This window comes from Lutjanus erythropterus, chromosome 23, assembly GCF_056507025.1.
Source record: "Lutjanus erythropterus isolate fLutEry1 chromosome 23, fLutEry1.hap2, whole genome shotgun sequence".
Lineage (NCBI taxonomy): Eukaryota > Metazoa > Chordata > Actinopteri > Lutjaniformes > Lutjanidae > Lutjanus > Lutjanus erythropterus.
Genome location: NC_139339.1, coordinates 10465347 through 10480835, shown reverse-complemented (window position 1 = coordinate 10480835; position 15489 = coordinate 10465347). Strand labels below are relative to the sequence as shown.

Sequence of the window (15489 nt, the reverse complement as noted above, 5' to 3'; positions counted from 1 at the left end):
AAACTTATGAGAAATATTAAAGACAATATTGTGTCCATTCTTTTGTCATGACAAAAAGTCTCAGTAATTAAAGCCACTACACTTTATTTAACTTGGTAGAAAAATCAATAATTAAACATATTTCAAAGTCCAAACCAACATCGAAGAAAATATCATTGGTTCTGCCATACAAGGTTTTTTGATCACTGATTTAACAAAAACCAACAAGCTTGAGTCAGTCCCAGGGTTAGACTGAAGAAAGGGACTCAGTGATACTAAAGAGTCTCCTTTTGACATTTCAGCTCACATCCAAACTGTGTATCACATTTCCTTGTCCCTTAGCCTTCTCATAGTCTTACAGTACAGCAAAAGTCTACTTCCCTTAAGTTCGTGTGGTTTAATAACTCTTTTAAAAATATATATATAAATCAAATGCCTGATATGGTTGTTCAACAAATTCCCCCAAGCAGCTGGCTTCCTGTCTGCTACCTGATCCTGTATTTGCTTTTGCTGAATGTGTCCCGTTGAAAATACCCCAATGGAAACCACCAACATCACCGAAGATGCAAACATGCAAACAGGATGATTAAAAATTTCCCACTACAACTTCACCCTCTGTAGATATAAACTGCTCATTGTTCTGAAAAAAAAAAAAAAAAAAAAAAAAAAAAAAAATATATATATATATATATATATATATATATATATATATATATATATATATATATATATATATATATATATACATATAGATAGATAGATTTAAAAAAGGTCAATTTTTTTATCTGCTAATGACACACTGGGAAAAAAAACTATTGGCTGGTGCATGGAATAAAAAGATGCTCTGTTGTTTAAATATCACCATTACAGAAAACATATACATTATTCTCAAAAGCAAATCTTAGTCTTAAAAATTCACTGGAAGGGGGAAAAAAATCATTAATTCTTTTGTAGTAAATTTATTTTGTTTGGGGTGAAACTGGGTAGCTGCAGTAGTAGTAGTAGTAGTACAGAGATTTGATGAGAGACAGGCAGCTCTATGAACATGCGTCCAGCAGGGACCAGCAGATACGTGAGGAAGTAATGACACAGCGCGCATGCGTTAAATAAAAGACAAGTCTCGTTCCTTCTCGCGATGCAGAAAGTAAATAGAGCGCGCAGAAACATGCACGCGGTAAAACTTGATGTTTGGTAACATTAGCGTCAATGTAATGCACGTTTGTGTGTAATTAACTCGAATTTACGAGTATATGCAGCCGCGGGATGTCATGTATTACTAAACATGGATATATATAAAGACGAGACGGGTAAAGTATTCATATTTGTTTCTTATAAGAAGTTGGTGGCTACTTTAGCTAACGAGCTAAGCTAGCTGGCTCTTTCCAGTGAGTGGGAGGTTACCACCACCAACTTAATACAGATACATTACTGCAAAACCGTGTTGGTTTTATTTAACGCTGATAATGCATTATTTGATATGTTTGCGTGTCTTCCTCTTTTTCAGAATTTACTCAAATCCATATGTTCGTAAGTATACTTTTTAAACTACCCTCTTCATTGTGTGTGCGTGCCAAAAAGCCAAGGTTTAAAAGGAAGCGCCCACATATTTGGTCTTGGTTGGCAGAGATAAGATAAGGCACTGCTCTGTCCCCAATGTAGCAATAGCCAGTCCTACATCCTGTACTTGAAATGTAGAAATTGATTAAACAGAATAAACATTGGTAAGCTTTGCTGACAGATGTCTGTTTTGAGAGACTTTAAACAGCACATAGCCACTTCCTGTTTATGTTTTACATTCTGAAGTGCGTAGCTGGCGTCACTTTTAGAGACACTAAGCAATGATCGATCTATATAATTATACAAAAAATATTTTAGGTGGGTGTTCAGCATTATATAAGAAAGAAAACTGGGCAAACAATTCAAGTCCAAGATAGACATTTATATTCGTTTGTGCAAGCAATTTAAAACTAATCATGTATTTGGTAAATTTGTTATGGCAGACAAAGTTGATTTACTTTTTTTTCCCTTTCTTCTAACTTTTGATATGTACGCCTGTTATTGAGAGTTTAGTTGTGTACATACTGTTAATGTACACGTTTCTAAAATAAGAAATTCCAAAACAAAACAAACAAAAAACAATGCAGAAGACACAAGTTAGCGTTGGAACATTACAAATATCTTTTTTTTTACAACATATTGGCTTGAAGATATTGACCTATTAAGACCAACTGTTAGATGTGTCACCTCTGAGTGTTTAAAAAAAGTTTCCAAGGACACCCTTCCTAAGTAAATGAGAAAAATGGGAGAAGAATAAACTAGGCTGACAGGTTTCACTACATTCAACAAACTATGTTTTTGGCTCAGCGTCACTGCTTTCCATTATGAATTCAGATTCGTATTCAGGTTGAGTTGGGCAATATATCAATATTATATCAACATCATCAAGAGAGTAGAGATCATTTTAGATTTTGGATATTGTGGGATGGTATAAATGTTGTTGTTGGTTTTAAAGGCTACATTACAGTAAAGTGATGTAATTTTTGTTTGTGAAAGCACTAGCAGGCATCCCTACAGTGTTGCCACACTAATGATTAATATCAATATCCATGTGTTTACTGAAAAATATGCTGATATTTGATTTTGTTCACATCATCTAGCCCTATATATTTCCTCACCATGTGCTTTGGAGCTTTTACTGGTGTAGGGTGGTCTACCATATTCATTTTTGTTTCAAAAAATAATCCATTTTGTGTCACTACATCCAAAGGAACATTAGCTGTCTAACGGTGGCAAACAGGGTTGGAAATTAACTTTTTAAAATGTAAACATCTATCAGACACTGACAAAAAAAATTTTACCAGCAGGTGTCCTTGCTGGTAATGTCAAACCCTAATTGCAAAACCTGTTTGTGTTTACTTAATAATATGTCAGAATAGGTGTGGTGAAGTTCAAATGTAACTAGTCATTGAAATAATGTATTGAGCAGAACTCTAAGGTTGAGGAAAAGCTTGAAAATGCACACTGAGAATTCCTGAAAGTGCCTGAAATTGACTTTGGCAAAGGTATAGGAACATCATTGGATATAAAAACAACAAGTTTTTTAATTTACCCTTTTTAATCAAACCATTTTGCAGTACTACTGGCTCTGTGGCCCACCAGTAGGCCACAGCACACTGGTTGAGAGTGACTGATCTAGATGTTAGCATCACCTGCATGTTTACACAACTCTCTAAAGTTCAATTTGTATAACCCGGAAAACAAACTTGGTACCATTGTTATATTTCTTGGTCCTGTTTCATTTCCTTCTTGTTGCATATTGTTTTCCACATGTGCCTTGTGTTACTGCTGGTGTCATACTGCATAGTTAATGACTCCACTACACTTCAGGGTATTCTTAAATTTTAGAATACAGGCATTTTCAAATTTGATGCAGTCTCTTGAGTTGTGAGCTTTAGAGTTGTTTGATCCAGTGAGTCAGCTTACTCTGGTGAAAGGAAAGTGAAACTTAAGGATGCAGTGCTTCATTGTCAGTAAACTCACTGCAGCTCGAGGTCACAGTCAGTACTGGCATTGGCAGACAGCTTCGTCTGTAGAAAAATTTAAGTTCCAAGGCTGAGGGAGTTGAGCTAATCTGATAAGAAGCTACGTGGGACTGACTTTCAAATCTCTCTTTCTCCTGTCTAGCAAAGGGTTGTGGATATGTTTGAGAATAATCCTCGTATGCAACACATAGTACGACTTGGCCTTCTTGGTAAGAAGATATCACATACACACAAGTCTGTCTTCAGTGTTTTTATTTGTGAAATTGCATGAACTTAATGCAAGATTTTACAGCATTTCAATTTATGAAATGTGTTGTGTGAAACTTACAAACTGTTCTCTTTCCTAGCCAATATGGGCTACGGTGATGAGCTAGATTTTCCTGATGAGGATGATTACGACTATGACAGCTGGGTACATAACAATTCCCATGGATACCCAAGGAGTAGCGATAGAGGATTAAGTGGGAACCAAACAAGGTCATCCAGCTCTACTTATCAGCTTCCGCTGCATTACTACACTGCAGTTCGTGACCTTCCTCTCCAACCTTCTGAAAAAGTTCAGGCAAAGGAGAGTGTAAGTTCACTTTGATTTGATTGACTTCATTATGAGAAGTGATTCTGCCGAGTTCACATAATTCACATCTACGCAATACTTCTTTGCAACTCTTTTAGGATACTGAAAGAAGAGCCAGATTATTACAAGAAACTAAAAAAAGCAAAGAAAAGACTGAGAAGAAGCGCCTTAAGAAACAGGTGAATTCTGCGATCTCCACTATGAGGTTCATAGTAAATGAGTCAGATGGTGTCAATTTAAATTTCATGGTTTCTGTTTTTGTCCAACAGAAACAGAAGGAAAGAAAACGACTTGAGAAGATGGAGAAGGAAAAGCAGAACCCCAGAAAAAATGATGAGGTAGTTAACATTTGTGTGGAGATTAAAGTGAAATACCTTCCCTTTGCTTTTGTAGTTTACAAAGGTAGTTATTTTTATATTTACCTATAACAACACATCAGGTAGAGAACTAACTAGCTAACGGTCCCTCAGATGCAGTGACACAAAATGGATTATTTATTTATTTATTATTCTTTTAAACGATGTGGTGAAGACATATGTCTGTCAGTCCCGTTCTTGTGGATGTGATATCTTAAGTAACAGTAACAGTTGATAAGTTTGAATTTCTTCCAACTTGGTACACGTCAATTTGCACTCAAGGATGAAGTGATTACAAGGATAAACATATTACATTTTGGTGTTTAAAGATCAAAGTTTGAGGTCACTGTTACTTCATGTCTGTTCCATTCTCGTAGACACAATGTCTAAGGACCACTTGGAGGGAATTTCTTCACATGTGGTACAAACGTCCACTTGGACTCAAGAATGAACTGATTTGATTTAGGGGGTCAAAGGTCACAGTAACCTCACTAAACACATTTTAGTGTTTGTGGGAAGGTGGTCCTTGGAAATTTTAAATTAAACTAAAAATGGGCCTGAAATTACAAAAGGTTAATAACCCCTGTTTTGAAGTATTGTAAATGGGGAATTAATCAGCGTGCTCTTTCATATTGTAACATGTTTGTCTATTTCCTCTTTTACAGGAAAAAGATGATAAAGAGGAGTCCCAAGCAGAGAAGAGTAAACCAGTTAATGATAAATCCAATTCCAGCGTTAAAGAGATGGCTGCAGCAAAAGATACAGACAGCAGTGACAGTAGTGAAGATGAATCCAGTGATGAAGATGATACCAGCACCAAGAATGATTCATGCAACTCAGAGGTACCAAGTGCTCATCTTAATGTACCACATGCTCTCATTTCTAGACCCATTTGTAGAGTGTCGACTAGGAGTAAGAACAGTAATCAATGATAAATAACAATATATATAATTAAATTGTATATGCTTAATATTTAGACCTTTCACTCTACAAGTTTCACAGGTTATGCAGTGCTGTTAGAGAATATATAATCTGTTGCTGTGGAAATAATGCATTGATTGAGAAGGAAGAGGACATTTGGTTTTGTTTGGTAGAAGCAAAATTTTTATGTTTTTTTTTAAATTGTAAATAAATGACTTGTTAATGTTATCAGTGATAGGTGAAGGTAAGTGCTTACTGTCTGCAACCCTAGTGTTAACCAGAAAGATGGGTTTTGCAGGGGTTTTGTGCGATACATTGATTTGACTACAGTTTAGTTTGGCCACTTTAAGTGAAAAGATTGTATTGCAGGTATGTGTTGGATATGTTGTGACGATAAATGCTCATGTTGTATGCACTAACATTAATGCTAAACAGTGAAAGTTATTCACACTGCTGTAGAATGGGTATTTTGTAAACTAGCGTTTAGAGAAATGTTTCCCCGATGAATAGGAAGCATTTCACTTTCCTTTTTTCATTGCCATGCATCCATGATAGTCAGGAATGTAAGATTTGCACAGAGTGATAACTGCAGGGCACAACAGTGACTGCCTGCAAGTGGTAAAAAGAACATCCTTTTATCCAGAGTTGATGATGAAAGTAGCGAAGGAATGAGATGGCTCAGTTCCTTCTCATCTCTTTGAGAGGTGCCCATGTGCGTTACCGATCAGGCGCTCGCAAGAAAATGGCAGACAAAGTTTATGAGCTGAAGCGCGAGCAAGCACTTCAATTATCCTCGAAACAGGAATTTAGTTGGGCGGCGTTAGAGAATGTGGGCGAAATTCTCAACTACGTATTGTGCAGTTTGCCTGAGTTTGAGAGCAAGGTGGATGAGATGGGGTTATTCTGTGATGTTCTGCAGGATCTCGCTTGCATGGCAGATAAGAGGGTGAACATATGAATCCCGCTGGTTATATTAATGGTTTTAAAATAATATTTTGTTGCTTTTTTAAAACCTTGGCAACAATTAAAAGAAGCTAACTATTAGTTGTCACTAATACATAAGGAGATGACTAATTGGGTTTTTTTTCAATTTCTTTTTTTTAGGAGGAACTAGATATGACCAGTACTTTTGTGAGTAAAGCTGCTCTTATAGCCAGACGGAAACTGGAGAAGAAGCCCAAGCCTGAGTGGAAGGAGAAAAAGAAGACCCCGGTTAAAGAGGCTCCTGAAACTGTCCGTAACAAACCTAATGATGACCCACAGGTTGAAAAGAAGGTGAGGTATATTTGTAACAGAAATGACAGATCATTAGTATTTTATTGACTACAGACCGACAATAATACAGCAATAATTGCTTGGACTTTGCCGTCTGGTATATGAAATGAGGTTGCTTATCTTATTTCTCTCTGAACAGGACTTTGCAGCCCCTAGCAGCGCCACTTTTGAAGATAATTTAAAAATAAGTACTGACCTTGCATGTAAGTTTTTTTTCTTCTCATGTACAAAACCTCTCAGATTAGTTAATCATGATTTATTGATAAATATTAATTCATGTATATTTATTAATAAGATTTTGCTTTTCTGCAGCTCTTGGAAATCAGTATGCAAGTGGTGGAGACTTTAGTACAGCTGTGAAGTATTTCACAGATGCAATTAAATACAACCCTACAGAGTTTAAGTAAGAACACTTTGTTTTTTACTTAATTAAAATTCACTGATTGTGCTCACACCACTGCTGCCTTTTATGCAATGTTTTAATAGTTATTTCTGTTGCAGGTTGTTTGGCAATCGCTCTTTCTGTTTTGAGAAGATGCAAGAATATGTGAAGGCGCTGGCTGACGCAGAGTTGTCTCTCAGCATGTGTCCTGGCTGGGTTAAAGGACTGTTTAGGAAGGGCAGAGCTTTGGCAGGTCTGAAGGTAAATTGGCCAATTAAATCCGCACCACCCATATTTGCCCTGTAGGCAAGTCACATTAGGGCAAGACTAAATAATCTAGAGTAGACCAACATGCACACTATTTCAGGTAGCATCTAGCTCCTTTACAGAAAACAAGGGATACAGACATTTGCTCACCGTGCTTGAGCCTATTCACTTGCAAATATGAAGGTATAGTGAGATGGCTTTTGTCTTACATATTGACCATAATGAAAAGTATAGTTTTGTTGTAATTGTGGCTCATGAGCCACTGTCTAGTGTAGACTTTTCCTCCCTATACTGAGCCATGACCAGAAAACTCTGGTATAAATCAAAGTGGTTGTACCTTAACACCCCTACATGGATCTGCATTTTAGAGTCCAGGCAGCTTACCCAGATATTTTCGATCAACCTCACACTAATTGCAATTCTGTAACATAGAAATAGTTATAACCCTACCCATGTACCACTTTTTGCCTCCTACAACAATAATTTAAATCAACATCACTATATGAGTATACCTGTACACAAGGAAACATAAACTGGCACAAATCCATATAAATGTTCGTATTGAGAAACATAAATTTAAAACAGTTATTTAAATATCACTTAAAATAGCACTTTTATGTTACTTTCAAAACATTCCTGACTGCCAGATTGGTACTAATCAACATAAATGTTGACAGTGATGAACTTAAACTTGTTGGCTTTAAAGATACTGCAAGACAATGAACCTACTAGGCCTAACCTATGAGACTAGAACAGTTGAAAGAGTTTCTCTTACAGTTTGTGTGAGGTCACGTCCTGTAATCCCTGCACTATTACTAGTTTTGTAGCTGTAACTAATTCCTAAACTGAAGTCATTTTTCATTATTCTGTTTACTCTCAGTATTTCAGGTTGGATTGACTTGAACACTTTGGCCTTGTTGCGACCCCACTGAATTAATTCAAAGTGTCATTGAGCTGCAGAGGCTTACATTATTTATTCAGACTTGTTTTGACTAGCTGTTGCTGTAAACATTAATAACCGGGCTGATTAGTCCAACAGCATGACAGTCAATGAGCCTGAACTTTGATTTAGCCCTGGGGTTGCAAGTAGCAAAAGCTCATCTTTCTCTCTCTCTGTCTCTCGTGTTTCTCCAGAAATATGAGGAAGCTGCCGAAGCTTTCAGGGAGGTTCTCCGACTGAACAGCTCGTGTGCTGAAGCTGCCCAGGAGCTCATGCGGGTGCAGATAACACAACTAATGGTGTGTAGCAAGAACTATTGGAGGAGGTAGCTGGTGTTATTTTGGGACGTAAATCACAAATTTCACCCTGATATGATCGCAAAGTCTGCCACGATTCAATTCAGGGGTCTGTGATTAATGTGAGGCAATATCATATGTTGTCTTGACTCCACTAACACAGAAGACATGGCTTAACAACAAGAACATTTAACAAAAGTATCAAATAACTGCTCACTATCTGTGACTGTTAATCGTTGTTTTAACCTTTAACTTTTTTGTTTTGTTTCAGGGGTATGGTTTTACTCGGGAACAGAGCTCAAATGCTTTAATTATTCACGGAACTGTACAAAAAGCAGTAGAGGTCCTGTCCAAATTAAACACCCGACCCGGTGAGTGTCTGATACATGGAACCATTTAAATTTAATCCATGACATTAAAGTTGCAGACAGACAGAGGAAATGAAATTGCTTACCTGTCTAAAATACATTTCCTGACAGCTCAAAATGGAATTGGTTGCTTAATACTGCATGTTTGTACACCATACCAATTTTAAACACTTGTCTTTGTGTTTAGGAGCTGTTCAAAATGGTGTGATCCCACCGGTTCAAGTAGCAAATGTCAGCGGAGTCTCTCCTGTCCTTTCAGCCAACACAAACTCTGCTCCTCCTCATTCTCAGGATGCACCAACAGCACCACTTAAGAACAAACCTTTAGGCCCCGTCCACAATATGTCGAATGTCAAGTCTCAGCCAAAGCCCAATCCTAATCAGGCCACCAATGAAGACCGTCACCCATCACAGTGAGTATAGATCCAGTCACTCTGCATTGTTTGAAATGTCAAGGTGTTTTTTTCAGAAATGATTTTTATAAAAGCTTACCAGTATAGTTTGAATATTATATGGCTGTATCTCACATACCTGTCAGGTGTATGGATTATCTTGGCAAGTGCTCACTTAAAACATTTGAACAAAGTTGAATATACATATGTGTGTATATATATAGAGAGAGATTGAGCAGAGACAGATAGTACCAGATACTTCTATCCATCTGACAGTCCATAGCTTTGTGGGAAAACTTTTGTTTTAATGTGCATAACAAAGGCAGGCATTTAGGTTTTGCAGAACTTTTAATTCATGCTCAGTTATCTTGCACATCGAGTCTTAAAGCGACAACTCACCCCAAAATATAAAATGCATATTTTTCCCTGGCCTGCAGTGCTATTCATACATCTAGTTGCAGAGTATATTGGCCTTCTCTCTAATACAGTGGGACTGTGTGGTGCTTAAAGCACCCAAAGCATTAAAAAAACTCAAAACCAGTGTCTCTTGCCAAGAATCGTGACCTGGTTTCTCAAGATAATCCACAGACCTCGCTGTGAACAGTTTGATGTAGGAATTGCTTTCTTTCTGCGGTTGAATCTGCTGTAACTACTTTCTTTCTACTAGAAAGAAAGTAATTGCTACACGAAACTGCTCGCAACAAGGTCTGTTGATTATTCTGAGTAACCGGGTCGTGATTTTTGGAAGGAGACACTGTTTTTTGAGCACCACAAGCCAAGTGCCATTTAGTCCTATTATACTGGAGAGAAGGCAGACATCAAACACACAATCCATCAATAATGTATTGCTGTATAGAAAACAGATCCAGTTTGTTTGTTGCATGATACTTGGGGTCATCTTGGCTTTGAGCTGGTGTTGTATAATGCTTGCAGTGTTCTTCTCCTGTGTGAGAGGTAAAGTGTATGTGGGGAACTGGATGATGCTCGTATTGGACAGGCTCAATTAAGTCCTCTACAGACTGTTAACTTGGGGTTATTGGTGTTGCTTCTTGTCTAATTAGACAGTATATTGTAAGAGAGCAGAAAATCATTGAATGCTTTCATGCAGTTCAAACTTAGTGCGATGACTGATGGTGTTTTTATCTACAAACTTAACAACAGGGATATCTGCATAGGTTGTCACATAATCTGTCACTTTAATTTTCTATTGAACATGTTCAATTAATCAATATTTTCTTTCAACAGGGAGCTGTTTCCAATATGGGTGGGAAACTTGCTTTACCCAGTCAGTGAGATGATGATAACTAACCTTTTTAACAAGTAAGAAAATGTTGGTTCTTTTTATTTATTTGCAGTTTGACCTTTGTAGTAAGCAGTTACTTACACTGGTCTTCTCTTGCAGGGTCGGGAACGTCTATAGTGCAAAGGTTCTGACTTACAAACGATGTGCCTTTGTAAACTTCACAAAACAAGAGCACTGTGAAGAAGCTATCAGACGTTTTCATGTAAGTGCACTGTTAACTCTGACTGTGTGCCTAAATCACACTCAAAAATAGAAACAGCACTGTTGGTTTTTGCTCCCATTTTCCTTAGTTGAAGTAAAAGATCTAAGACTCCTTCAGTGCACACAAAAAGTTAATTTCACCTGACCTTATTGAGATGCTGATTAAACAGCATGTTTATTGCACAGGTGTGCCTTGAGCAAAGTCATGACTCACCCTACTCTACCTGACCTTTGATTTTGACCAGTCCGAGGTAGACCTGTATCATAAACCTGCTGTTTAACTGCACACCTGTCAGGTGGGTGGATTATTTTGGTAATAGAGTGGAGCTCACAAACAAATTTGTGAGCAAAATTTAAGAGAAATAAACCTTTTGTGTGCACAGAACAAATGTTAGTTGTTTTTTTTTGTCAACTCAAGATGAATGGGAGCAAAAACAAAAGTATTTCTATTTTTGTTGAGTGTACACCAGGCATGTCCAAACTGTTCCACAAAGGGCCGAGTGGCTGCAGGTTTTTGTTCCAACCAGTCTACAGCGCACCTGATTCGACTAATCAGTTGTTTGAAGACTGAAATCAGTTGATTAAATGAGTCTAGCCTGGTGTGCTCCGGCTTGGTAGGAATGAAAACCTGCAGCCACTCGGCCCTGTATGGAACAGTTTGGACATGCCTGGTGTACACTGACTACAGACTACTAAATTCACTTACTTTTTGTCTATGCAAAAGTGTGTGAGTATATGTATTTGTGGCTGACCATAAATTGTAACTGAGTTTTAAATGTGTTCAGTCTGAAGCCCCTGAAGGGCCCATATTTAGGGCTGCGGTAAGATATTGCCATAGAATGAATTCTTTGTTCTTATCAGAGATCATTTACTTGTTCAACCAGCAAGTTTTGTCTCTTCATTCAGCTACAAATACTGACTACATTACTCCTCATGAGTCTTAATGACTGGGCTTGAATTTGGGCCCCAAGACAGACAAATGATTGGACCCTCTTCTGTATACGTACACACACAATGGGGAGTATGTCTCTGCTTAAGGCTACCTGATATTAACTCTTCCCATAACATATTTTTTGTGATATCTGTTGTCTTCTTCAGGGCTCTGAGCTGAATGGCAACAAGATTGCAGTGAGATATCCAGACAGGATTCCTCGAGGCATGGGCATTTCCAAATCTGCCCTCAAAGCTGATGACCTGCAAGATGAGAATGTGAGGTGAGTGCTTTTACATTGGTATGACATGGTTAGCTTAGCTTATCTTTGCATAAAGCCTGGCTTTCTGCTAAGTTAGTGAGTGATGTTCTGAAACTAAGTCTTGAAAACTTTCTATCCACCTGCCCAGCATGTGTTTGCAGTGTTTACTGGCTGGTTGCCTCACAAGCTTACAGTGACAAGCCTCCAGGAAGTCGCTGTGATTGGCAGCTCTTTATTAAGAAATAGACCAGATTATTCTATACTATTAAAAGCATATTTTTTTTCTGTCTTGGACAGCCTGGGCAGCTGTTTCCAGTCTTTATGCTTAGCCAATCACTTTATGAGTACAGCAAAGATTAAGGTGTATCAATCTTTTCATTTAACTCAAGGCAATAAACTGAATAGTGAGAGAAGGCTAAAAATAATATTAACACCCCTATGTGTAATGCAATACAGTTAAAAACTATCACAAACTACATCCTCCAAAATGATTCTAAAGTTGAATCAACAAGAAGGGAGGATTTCTAACAGGACTGCTGTGTTTGGGGTGTGCTCACACTTGACCTGTTTGCCTTGTTGGTACAGTTTTGAGCTGGTGTGAAGCACGTCAGAATTTCAAGTGGCCTCTGGTGCCGCGTGTCTGTGAAATTAAAGGAGACGCACCGCTCAGTATTGTTTGATAAATGTGAGCGTTAAACTACTATTTACCCTGCCTGCTGACTGTAAATGCTCAGCAACAGATTAGTCTTATCAATTTAAAATCATTTGGTAACCATGGTAACGTTTCCCTTATCAATTAAACTAACTGAAGAGCAGTCACCACTGCAGTCTGTGTTCGAACTATCCCTTTAATGTTTACATAATAGCCTACAGATTATTTGAAGTAGGGTTGTATGAGGTACTTAAAAATAGCCATTGTATTACCCACAGTAGATCCCGGTTGACAATGCAAGCAATGTTCTGCTGCAAAATGTATTTTAGCTACCTCATAAAGACCCACTTTAAAAAAAATCAGCATCACTTTAGGTGTAAGTTATGTTTGGAATATTTTAATTGCTTTAGCTTGCCATCAGACAGCCTTTTCCTACAGGAAAGCGCTGTTACACATGCCAATACTCTCTCCTGACCAATCACTGCAAGTAAGTTATTTTCTTTGGCAGAACATGGGAGGTGCTGGTCTACTGCTGCCTTAACGTGTTGGTAAATCTAAACTTAACCTTGTAAAACACTTAGTCACACAGAACCTGACAAAGGTTAATTTTTATCAGTGTGAAAAGCACCCTTTGTGTACCTGATAAACAGACAACTAACTGTAAACATTGAATCAATTGGTTACAGGCAAAGTGACAACAGCGATGGGAGAAATGCTGCCGGAAGCCGAAGACCTGCTCGTCCTTACAGACCCGTCCCCGACCACAGAGCCAAGTACAAGTACTGAAAGGAAACGGGAGGCCTCCGAGCTGCCCCGGGACTAACTGCCCTTCTCAATAAAAGCAGACTCAATACACATTTATCAGTAGTATCTATGGCTCTGACTAGTATTCTTATATTTTTAGTGGACAACTAAAGCCAATGCTTATTTTGGTAGAATGTTTTTAAGAAGGAACATAGTATTAGTCTGAAAATGACACCACTGATTTTTTTAACCAAAAGTAAATCCTCAAATTATGAAGGTTTTGTTATCTTATGATTCCAAGTATTAACAACAAATACTTCTTGAAGCCAAGATTGTTAAAGCTGGACCAATATAGTGGTTATTATAAGTTGATATTGGTATTATAAATGTCAGTATACAGAAAAATCACAATTTCTAATATAAATTTTACTAGAATTTTCACTTAAACTGAGAATGTTTCATCCAGCAGACTATGGCAATGGCAGAATAGTAACAATACTTTTTTGATCTTCTTTTCTTTAAAAATTAGAGGATAAAGTGCACAGATTTCGTTTCAACATGGGGGGGAACTTTAAATGTCAGATATTTAATTTCCTGCATTCTGGTGATTTTTTTTTTTATGCACCAATTTGTGCCTTTTATGCATAAATTTATAGAGGGAATATTCTTAAGATTGAGGGTGACATGTTCCCCCCGAAATCTGTGACTATGGTTCACATACATGCAGACATCATCACTGATATACTTGCATAATTATTGCTGTAGTTTATAGTGATGCAGACATTATTTACATATTGTTAACTTTGAAATAAGGTATTACAAGAGCCCCACATTTGCGGCTTGTATTCAGAATCTATATCCATAATCATTATTATTCACTATACTTTTATTGAAAGCTCCAAACATATTTTGATGCATACTTAATTGCTGTTTACTTGCTCATGGTTCATTTTGCATCCATAACATGGCTTTTAAATATCAGTTTGTTGATTACGGTGTGGCATATCTTGTTATTTTATTCAGATGCACTTATTAATTATGGAGTTTGTGCTCTTAATTTCAAGAATTAAAGATTCTTATGTATTCTGAATTTGTCTCATTATTTAAACATGACCTTCGACCACTAGAGGGCCCAGAATATAGATGGGCTGTTGACTACAAGTTGTGTACCCATTTTCCTTAAAGCACAGAAAACACACAGGGCAAATGGCAGCATCTAATTATATTTTGCCTAAAAAGCAGATGAAGACAGCTGAGAGTGTTTGCACAGTTCAGCAGGGTACATCAGAAAAAATCTAATTTTGATGTGATATTATGTGCCATATGAGTATAATATAAACCGAATTAATAAAATGGGCAGTAAGAGTCTAGATTAAAGCAGCACCCACCTTGAGGGTACTTAACATTTTGGTTTGATGTACTCGCGGTGCATATTTCTGAACAGAATTAGAATTAATTTAATTATGGCAGACTAATTGAGTTACACTAGACCTGGGGCTTTCAAGGTCCCTGGGGACGTTTGCCCTCTTTGTCCAGGCAGTAATCCAGCTTTGAACTCGAGTTGATTGAGTTTTCTAAACTTGATCTTGAGCTACAAGCCAATAGATGGCAGCACAAGTCAAATAATGGATCTGTACTGAACAGGCGACTTGGAGAATTCTCTAAATATGCATTGCTGTGTGAACAATAATTTGTTGATGATGGAAACTTCCCATTACATTACAACATTCGGATTAAATAGATAGTATAAACATACCAGTATGGTCCAGTGAGATGACGGTACTGTGGCACACTTGTTCTGCAGCACCTGAAACAACAGCACAGGCAGTTTGATGTACAGGGTTTCTTCAGCTTAATGTGAGACTGAAGTAATGAACAGTAGCACTGCCTAATACTCTTCTATATAGGTTTGTCCACTTTGTGCTAATGACATTTCCCTGCAGCCTCAATTTCAATGAAGTTCACTTCATGATGTGGGTGACTGTACATAGCCTGCATTATCTAGCAACAGTAAGGACACCAATGTGTTTCTAATTGGTACACAATACATAATGTTTTACACAGAGGCACATCTGTAGAAAATGTATTGCCTAGAACGCGAGAT

At 37.5% G+C, this 15489-nt stretch overlaps 1 protein-coding gene across 3 annotated transcripts; it reads left to right on the top strand.

Annotated features, from left to right (window-relative positions):
• The first annotated feature begins 1116 nt into the window (after positions 1 to 1116).
• Positions 1117 to 13630, top strand: LOC146305610 (uncharacterized). 3 transcript variants are annotated; one of them, XM_084712550.1, is made up of 18 exons: positions 1117 to 1286; positions 1484 to 1506; positions 3664 to 3730; positions 3869 to 4095; positions 4194 to 4274; positions 4365 to 4433; positions 5117 to 5293; positions 6477 to 6647; positions 6787 to 6850; positions 6960 to 7050; positions 7149 to 7290; positions 8431 to 8535; positions 8804 to 8903; positions 9088 to 9313; positions 10538 to 10612; positions 10695 to 10797; positions 11895 to 12010; positions 13328 to 13630. In XM_084712550.1, the coding sequence occupies exons 1-18, from the start codon at positions 1262 to 1264 to the stop codon at positions 13425 to 13427; spliced, it is 1962 nt and encodes a 653-aa protein (XP_084568676.1). In that variant the 5' UTR covers positions 1117 to 1261; the 3' UTR covers positions 13428 to 13630. The 3 variants fall into 3 exon arrangements, with proteins under 3 accessions (XP_084568676.1, XP_084568677.1, XP_084568678.1); XM_084712551.1 differs by lacking the exons at positions 3664 to 3730; positions 3869 to 4095; positions 4194 to 4274 and having other exon boundaries at positions 1118 to 1286; XM_084712552.1 differs by lacking the exons at positions 3664 to 3730; positions 3869 to 4095; positions 4194 to 4274; positions 4365 to 4433 and having other exon boundaries at positions 1118 to 1286.
• The last annotated feature ends 1859 nt before the right edge of the window (positions 13631 to 15489 follow it).

Coding starts and splice junctions, on each gene's coding strand:
- LOC146305610 (XM_084712550.1), top strand. CDS start 1,262: ATGGATATATATAAAGACGAGACGG. Junction 4,275..4,364: donor AGAAGCGCCTTAAGAAACAG/GTGAATTCTGCG, acceptor TTTGTCCAACAG/AAACAGAAGGAAAGAAAACG. Junction 12,011..13,327: donor CTGCAAGATGAGAATGTGAG/GTGAGTGCTTTT, acceptor AATTGGTTACAG/GCAAAGTGACAACAGCGATG.